A 9,265-nucleotide genomic window follows, 5' to 3' on the forward strand; every position below is an offset into this window, starting at 1 on the left:
AGCTTTTTCACGAGAATGTGGCTCTGTAACTACACTTTCATATTCGAATTCCACATCATCACTTTCGTCTTTTCCCGTGACACTCTCAATTATTTCTTCGCTAGTCAACAAGTTTTAAATAGGGTAGTTTGAAAAAATTTCGCATTGATTAAATTTTACAATTCTTTAGTGCTTTCATTATCTAAAGCTTCACTTGGATTCTCTGACGCGGTGTCATCCATGAAATTAGCTTGCACTAACTTCCACTAAAGATTAGTATCTAATAAACTAGTGTCCATCAGCCGCACCCACTACAATTTGCATGATGAATAAGGTGTATTGGTTCATTTTGTTGATTTTTTTTATAAAAATTCTACAAAACTTTGGTAAATTAATAATTATTAATTTATCCGATTATTTAATATTGCGATAAATTGATAAATTTTGTCGGTCCCGACATTATTATTTTATAGGATTATATTATAGTCATTCACATGGTAATACGCCAATTGCCACGTTAGGCATATCAGATATCAATGCCCATAGTTATCAAGATGTTTCAACATCTGGCTTATGCGGCTATGCCCAAGCTCACAAGGAAACAATAGGCTGGAAGCGCCTCCAACTTTGTTTTTCATTTCCCTTTTTTTTTTTTTGTCAAATATATAATCGGCAAGAACTTGTTTTTATAGTTATTTAATTTAATAAAAGGCTTTTACAGCTAGGAAAGAAGATGTTCAATACAATGCACAAAAGAAGCGAGTATTTTGCCTACATCAGTCCGTACATCCAATTCATTTGTAGGAGTACTATACAAGTATATTAATAAGACCTACCTAACTGCAGCCAGTAAATAATAAATAAGAAAGTATTGGCGGACCCCAAGATGAAAACAGGATTCTGATATATACCAATACAAAGTCTTACGGTTCACAATAATTATAAGTAGTTGAGATAAACAGAAATAGCAGGTAAACGCTTCTATATAAAACTCGGTATATAATATCAGTCTTCTACAACCAAAACCCAATTGAGCAAAACCTAATAACATGCATTACATCAGTCCTATTCTGTCTTCCATGCAACTCTTCCTGAAAAAATGGCCTGAGTTTTACTTGGCATTCATCTGCCTTTTCTCCATTACATGGTACTTCAAACTCAAGAACCAACCCATTGTGCATTGGCCTATCCTAGACATACTCCCATCACTTCTCCTAAACTACCACCACATAAACGAATGGACAGTTGATATTTCAAAAGTCTTTGGAGGAACCAGAGTAGAGAAAGGTCCATTTTTCAGCCCTTTGAATGTATTGTTAACATGCGATCCTCAAAACATCGAATACATGGTAAAAACCAACTTCTCCAACTACCCTAAAGGATCTGAATACAAGAAAACATTCGATGTACTAGGCGATGGACTCTTCAATATAGACTTCCACTCGTGGCACATTCAAAGGAGGATGGCACGGTTGACGTTTGCGTCCAAGAAGGCTCGGGATATCATAGCTAAGATGACTCAGAAGGTGGTGCAGGATTCACTCCTCCCTTTGTTAGAGTATGTTGCTAGGCAATCATCAATAGTGGATTTAGAAGATATGTTCATGAGGTACACTTTTGACACTTCTGTTAGTATAATCTTCGGGACAAACCCAAATTATCTTGCTCCTGATTTCCCTCGAAACGATTTTGCGAACGCTATGGAGGATGCTTCAGAGGCCGTTTTTTATAGACATGTAGTGCCTAGTCTTTGGAAAAAATTGTGTCACTGGCTGATGGTCGGGAATGAGAGAAAGATGAAAAATGCATGGAGGACTATGGATCGCCATTTAGCACAGTACATTTCAGCACAAAGAGAAGATAGAGTTAAAGAAACAGAAGAAACTAATCTACTTCAAGTGTATATGAGTAATAAAGAAGAAGGAAATAATGAGCAACTATTAGCAGATGAAGACAAGTTTCTCAGAGACACTTCCTTGACACTCATGTTCGCCGGACGTGATACAACTGGCACGGCTCTCACTTGGTTCCTCTACATGGTTTCCAAAAACCCTAGAGTGGAAGCAAAGATTTTAGAGGAATTGAAGTTAATATATTCAGTGAAGGATAAGGAGGGCGAAGAAGATGATCTTAGATCAGAAAAAGGACTAAAGCTATTTGATGCACAAGACATAAAGAAGATGGTATATCTACAAGCAGCATTATATGAATGTCTAAGGTTATATCCTTCACTTCCTTTAAATCGCAAAGGCGCCCTAAAAGATGATGTTCTTCCTGATGGGACAGTTGTAAAACAGGGAATGATGATCATATTCTCTACTTACGCAATGGGAAGAATGGAATGGGTGTGGGGGAAAGACTGCTTGGAGTTCAAACCCGAGCGATGGTTGGATATGGATGGGGGCCGAAACTTAGAAAGCATGTCTAAGTTTTTCACGTTCAGCATCGGACCGAGGACTTGTCTTGGTAAAGACATGGCATTCATGATAATAAAATCGGCAGCTTCAGCCATGCTCTTTAACTTCAAGATTGAAGTGTTAAAGGGTCAGAATGTTGAGCCAAAACCATCACTTACGCTTAAAACCAAGAACGGGTTGAAGGTAATGATCAAGAGAAGGATTTTGTAAGGCCAGAACAGAGTACGTTAGGTTTAAGTTGTTGCGTGTTATCTATATCATCAAATCCACGAATGCATTGTTTATTAGGCTTTATTTTAAGCTGCACTATCTCATCTGTTCTACAAAAATGCATAAATTTTTTCATGTTAAGCACAATTATATATAGTTTATTTCTCCATGTCGTAAAGAAGCACAGCCCATTATCAGATTAAAACAAACGACCCTGCTACTTGAACAGCTGGGTAACAGCTGCTTGACCGCGATGTCTACATGGCAATGTGTGAGTCGGAGAGAGGCATATGTTGCTATTAACACGTCACAATAAAAAAAGAAGAAAAGTCATCAGTTGGAACTTGGATTTACCAAACGGAAAGTAGAGTTTAGATTCTCTGGAAACATACATCCTCTTCTTTTGTTCTTTTTCACGGCAAGATCAGGATTTAAAATCCTAGACTAATTTTTGAAGCCATGATTATCATCAAGGATCGAAAGCAAATGAAAAATCTGTGGAACAAAGTTTAAAAACTTAAAAAAAAGATGGAGTTTTCAGTTAACTCAAATTGACAATCCCACTTTTCTCCATCTCGACGAATAATGTTCTTAATCAATCATATCTCACAAGCATGAGATCTGGATTTAGTTTTAATTAGAGGCTTATTAATATAGTTTCTTCTTATTGATTTTAAACTAGCCATTAATGGCGGTAGAAGATTCTCGCAGCAGAAGAAAAACAGATCAAAAGATGAAAGATGGCTTGATTGTGCATGATGTTAAATTTAATTTATCTTTCCATAGAAACTAGGAAGAATTTCCATTCACTATTCAATAAACTGGTACTCGGATAAAAATAATTTACGAACAAAGAGAAGAAAGAATTTATGCAGTTTTTTTTTTCCTAATTTCAGACTGACATGGCAAAAGTTAGAACAATCTCTTTCCGCCACATAAGTAGCCACATGGAAAACGTTGTTACTCAGCTGTTATGCAGCTGGTATATAGCATTTTCGTTAAAACAAATGATACTTAATAGTTACTTCTGTTTTTTTTTTATTTTTCTTGTTTTGAAAGAATTTATATTTTACATAACCCAAAACTTCAGTATCCATTTACTTTCTTTGCTCTCTATACCTAGGTTTTCTTATAAGTGACCTATACGCACAGAAGTAGAAGAGCAGATTTCATTATTTATGTTTTTGATGAAAACAGCATTAATTTTATGTTCAACGTTCTGATTTCATGGTAGCTGCAACTACAACCCCTTGGAGTTGGTAAAATTTTAAAGACCGGCTACAGTTTTGGAATCTGCAGGACTTATGTATTGTATTCAACATCTAAGTCACTACCTGAACCTCTTATTTTAGTTACGAGTAACATCAATATATAGCTAATTCATTTGAGACCCATCCGATGTAAATCTTCTTGCACTGAATTGAAATGTTTCTAATCAATGGGTATACCTGACACGATACATTAATGTGAACAACTGCCTAAAAAATCAAGCAGATGGAGGACCATCTCATTATAAAAACTACGACTAATAATCACTAGCTATAAGTATAATCTCACTTTTCTATAACAAAAACCAAATAAACTGTTAACAGTGAATGCAGCACAATCCCAACAAGATCCAGCTGAAAACACGTTTTATTTTTGTTATAGTATATATGCATGCATCTACTCGACAAAATGGCAGTTAACTTAGCATGGTTTTAATTGCTTTTCTAAGTTTGAGAAATTTTTTGATGGGGGCGAAATCCGAAGGGGGTGTGGGGACCAATCACAAGCCGGCAGTTTTTCTTCTTAATTTGGACGGTTTCTAACTAACTTTAATTGTGATTGTACACTCCCAAATTACCCCTCCATTAATTCCAGAATAAATATCATCAAATATCTAAAGTAATAACTAACCGGTCAAACCAACCGATGATATATGGAAACAAATAAAACACGATCTCACTGATATCTCGCTCCCTCATATTGAAAAGATCTTTTGAAAACCTGAACTTTGTTTTCCTCTGTTATTTACGGTTCTTCAAGCAGAGGTAAGTTCTTGATCTAAACTCTAAGACTAATTTTTCACGATCTCACTGATATCTCGTTCTATATCACATGGCTATGCTATCCAGACATCTATATTTTTTCTAAATTTTAACCAATTTATAACTTATTTTTCTATCAACAGAATGGAAGAGCAAGAGAAAAGTTATTCAATTGATTTGAATGAAACTGCTGATCCAGGAGAATCTATATCGGAGGAGAACTATGTTCAAACAATTACCGAAGTGAGTGTGGTTACTGGAAATCCTATGGAAAATGACGAAAACATAATGGGAAGAACCTTCAAGTCTGACGATGATGCATATGAATTTTATAATGCTTATGCAAGGACAGTTGGATTCAGCGTGAGAAAACAATCTGCTTCAAAAAGAAAAGCAGATAAAGAAGTTATGGGAAGGATATTTTGTTGTTCGCGTGAAGGAGAACGCGAAAAACACCCTAGGGTGACACCAACTAAACCTCGAGCGCTGACGCGAACTGGTTGTATGGCAAGAATGCAAATTAGGATTAATGACGACGAAACATATTCTATTGTGAGTTTTGTGACGGAGCATAACCATGAGCTTTCTTCCCAAGATAAGGTGCATTTGTTGCGATCACAAAGAAAAATACAACCGGCTCAAGCTACTTTAATAAATAATATGGTTTCTGCAGGATTTGGAGCAACTAGGATTTTTTCGTATATGAGCGAAGAAGCAGGAGGGCCGCAAAATCTTAATTTTATTCAAGAAGATTGTAATAATTTGGTGCAAGCAAAACATATTGATTATCTAAAAGAAGGTGATGCGAAAGTTCTTTTAGCTTATTTCAAAAGAAAGCAAAAAGAAAATAAGTCATTTTTCTACACTATTCAAGTTGGCGATGACGACCGTATTATGAATTATTTCTGGTGCGATGCTAAATCTAGACTAGATTATAGCATTTTTGGCGATGTTGTTTGTTTCGACACCACATTTAAGACTAATGGTTATGACATGCCATTTGCACCGATTGTTGGGGTGAACAATCATGGTCAGACTATACTTTTCGGATGTGCTTTACTAAAAAACGAGACTACAGATTCATTTGTATGGTTGTTTGAAACATTCCTAGATGCAATGGAAGGAAAAGAAATGAAAACTATATTCACTGATCAGGCAAGTCAGATGGCTACAGCAATTAAACAAGTATTTCCTAATGATCATCATCGTTTGTGTTTATGGCATATTTTTCAGAATGCTGCTAAGCATTTGTCGAATATATTTGGTACTCATAAATCATTTGCAAGTGATTTTATAAAATGTATTTATGATTACGAGACTGAGGATGAGTTTTTGTTGGGCTGGGAGAAATTACTTGAAACATACGACTTAAAATATAACAAATGGTTGAATAACTTGTTCAAGTTACGTGAGAAATGGTCACAAGTATACGGAAGAGAACATTTTTGTGCTGGTATGACAAGCACTCAAAGAAGCGAGAGTATTAATAATTACTTCAAGAAATACTTTAAGAAGAAACAAACTCTTTCAGAATTTGTGGTTCAGTCTAATAAAGCAGTGGATGCGCGGCGTGAAAAGGCTAGAAAAGCAGACCACAAATCTGTGTCGACGCAACCAGACCTGACATCAATATGGGAAGTAGAAAAAAAAGCGGTTGAAATATATACTCGAAAGATTTTCAATTAATTCCATTCGGAACTTCTGAGGCTCATTGATCTTTATTTTGAACTCGATACTGATGACGGAACAACAAACATATATAAAGTATCATCATATATTGGAGAAAGGGAGCCTCGTACAATACGTATCACTTCCTCTAACCTTACATTTCAGTGTAGCTGCAAAAAAATTGAATTTTACGGTATATTATGTGCTCATATATTGAAAGTACTTCGCCATTTAAAGTTATCTGATCTCCCATCTCATTATTACCTAAAGAGGTGGACCAAAGAGGCGTCAAATATTACTGTAGTATTTGATTCTCAGGGAAATAACATAATGGTTGATTGCGATCCGTCGCTATCTACACGTTATAGTGAGTTGTCTCACTTAGCATTATCGGTAGCTAAAAGTGGTTGTGTAAATGAGGAACTAAGTATAGTTACAAAACAAGCGTTATTGAGGGTTCTAGAAGAGATTAAGTCTCACTCGACGACCCAGCCGAGTAGCATGGAAGATGTTTATGAAAGAAATTTGCTTGAAAGAGATGACGAAGATATTCAACAAGTGAACATAACTGTTAAAGATCCCATTCGGAAAAAAAAAACAAGAGGAGAGTGTTCCAAAAGACACAAGAGCGGTCCAGAGAAAGGAAAAAAAACTCGCAAAGGTATCACTTGTCAACTATCCTGAAATTTAATTTGCTATACAATTTGTTTCAATTTTGATTTGCTTTATAAACTTCATTTGAAATTTAAATTTCCAGTTCACTGAGTTAGTTTCTCCACTAGGTCTGTTCCCTGCAAAAGGGTGTCATTTTTAATGTTCTAGACTGCTAGAGCAGTAGTAAAATCACTGAAATAGATATTAAGATGTTTTATAGATCTTCCATTTCCATCAAAATCACTCCACCGGTTTGGTTTTACATAACTAATATATGTGATGGAATTGTTGACAGGTACAGGTGTTGTTGACAAGTCTGATCCTTCCAAATCTGACAAGGAAGCGGCTAAATTTTCTTGGGATGGAGTAACAAACAACCAGAAACTTGGGCGTGGGAAGAGAATCCCAATCCCTGCCAAGAAGAAAATGTATCTTCCTTTTATTGTTTTTGTAGTGGATATAACCCCTTGGTTTTAGAAGTTATTCTTCTGTGTGTTTGTTGTCAGGTTTTTGTTGTGGCCGTTGTAGCACTGTCTCGTGCATAGATTAAACAGTATAAACTTCATTCTTCTTAAATATGATTTTAATTAGAAATCTAAAGCTTTGCTATTGGTGGTGGTGATTTTAACTACAAAACCAAGAGATAGAATATTGCTTGTTTTCACATCTTCATTAATGTAAGCATCAACTTTAAGCATCAACTTTATAATAGTGTTATTGTGTCCGTTAACATTGTCTACTTCCGATTCCATGGTCTATATGGCAAGTGGTATCCACCAAATGACTTTCCCTTCCAGAAACAAAGCGAACCAACTTGATGAAAGTGGTTCATAATTTTTACTTGATGAAAAGATCTTTTCAATATGAGGGAACGAGATATCAGTGAGATCGTGTTTTATTTGTTTCCATATATCATGGGTTGGTTTGACCGGTTAGTTATTACTTTAGATATTTGATGATATTTATTCTGGAATTAATGGAGGGGATAATTTGGTAGTGTACAATCACAATTAAAATTAGTTAGAAACCGTCCAAATTAAGAAGAAAAATTGTCGGCTTGTGATTGGTCCCCACACCTCCTTCGAATTTCGCCCCCATCAAAAATTTTCTCTCTAAATTTCTCCATTGATCGTAGAGAAAGCTTATAAACCAATCTGTGAATTGGCCAACACTTGTTACCAAAGGCACCGTTAATACATGTACGTAGTTAATTAACACTGAATACTTGTCCTTCGTGAACCAGTAGGACAAAAAGGCCCAGCTTTCAGCTGCCTGAATATAAGGGTCATGTAACGTTTGATCGTTTAGACACTGAACACGTAGTTAACAACCAACTTCTCCGCTACATATACACAAAGATTACATGACACATGCTAGCCAATGGTTTTCAATACAGTTATACAGCTGTATTCCATTTGTGACATACTCGAAGGATAAGGAGTTCATGGTTGACGTTTTTTTTTTTTTTTTTTAACCAAAGCCAAACTTTATATTATATAAACATATTACTTACATCATGATTTATGTATGGAATTACTAAGTTGGGTGGATAACCCCACCACATCCCACATAAATTCTGTTTTCGAGCTGCCTTTGCTAATGCATCTGCAGCTTTATTACAAGACCTGTAAACAAACTCACAAGACCACATAGGGTAACTATTACATATATTAACACAATTTCTAAGAAGAGATAAACACTGCCACTGAGAAAGACTAGTTTGATGCTGTAAAAAGTTACTGATACTCAGATTGTTTGTCTCAAAAATGACATTAGACCAGCCATTTGAAGCTGCTATTTGCATAGCTTCTAACATTGCCCAGGCTTCAGCTTGCTCAACATTTATAGCTCTTTTCAATGTTCCTCTTCCCATGACATAGGCCCCTGCAGAATTTCTAGTTATAATACCAATACCAGCTAACAAAGATTCAGAATTATATGAAGCATCAACATTTATCTTTAAGAACTGCACAGGAGGAGGAACCCAAGGCAGATGTAAGATGTAGTTTGGTAAATGATAATGATCATGAGCAACAAATGAGGTATCTAAATGATGTTGTGCCCTGTAAGAGTTTATCTGATGTATGACAGTTCGATGATTGGGTGTTATATTGCTGAAAACAGCCCTACATCTATGTTTCCAAATGTAGTTTATCTATGGTTACGTTTGCCACCAAAGAAGGCTTGTGATATCTCGAACATAGCTAATATGAGCTAGATAGCAGTGCAGGTTCACATCTCAATTTCTTAAAGATGGAATCGACCAAGGAGTTGAAAATGCTATGTGATTTACCCCTCTCGTGTATA

At 35.8% G+C, this 9,265-nt stretch overlaps 3 protein-coding genes across 3 annotated transcripts; 2 read left to right on the plus strand and 1 right to left on the minus strand.

Moving 5' to 3' along the window:
- The first annotated feature begins 1,028 nt into the window (after nucleotides 1-1,028).
- On the plus strand, nucleotides 1,029-2,606 carry LOC113331865 (alkane hydroxylase MAH1-like). Its single transcript, XM_026578511.1, has one exon. It carries the CDS (start codon nucleotides 1,029-1,031, stop codon nucleotides 2,604-2,606), a length of 1,578 nt encoding a protein of 525 aa, XP_026434296.1.
- A 2,174-nt stretch (nucleotides 2,607-4,780) lies between these two features.
- On the plus strand, nucleotides 4,781-6,322 carry LOC113331866 (protein FAR1-RELATED SEQUENCE 5-like). Its single transcript, XM_026578512.1, has one exon. The coding sequence runs from the start codon at nucleotides 4,781-4,783 to the stop codon at nucleotides 6,320-6,322; it is 1,542 nt and encodes a 513-aa protein (XP_026434297.1).
- A 2,128-nt stretch (nucleotides 6,323-8,450) lies between these two features.
- LOC113331867 lies at nucleotides 8,451-8,831 on the minus strand. Its single transcript, XM_026578513.1, has one exon. It carries the CDS (start codon nucleotides 8,829-8,831, stop codon nucleotides 8,451-8,453), a length of 381 nt encoding a protein of 126 aa, XP_026434298.1.
- Between the last annotated feature and the right edge of the window lie 434 nt (nucleotides 8,832-9,265).

Source organism: Papaver somniferum, unplaced genomic scaffold, assembly GCF_003573695.1.
Source record: "Papaver somniferum cultivar HN1 unplaced genomic scaffold, ASM357369v1 unplaced-scaffold_128, whole genome shotgun sequence".
Lineage (NCBI taxonomy): Eukaryota > Viridiplantae > Streptophyta > Magnoliopsida > Ranunculales > Papaveraceae > Papaver > Papaver somniferum.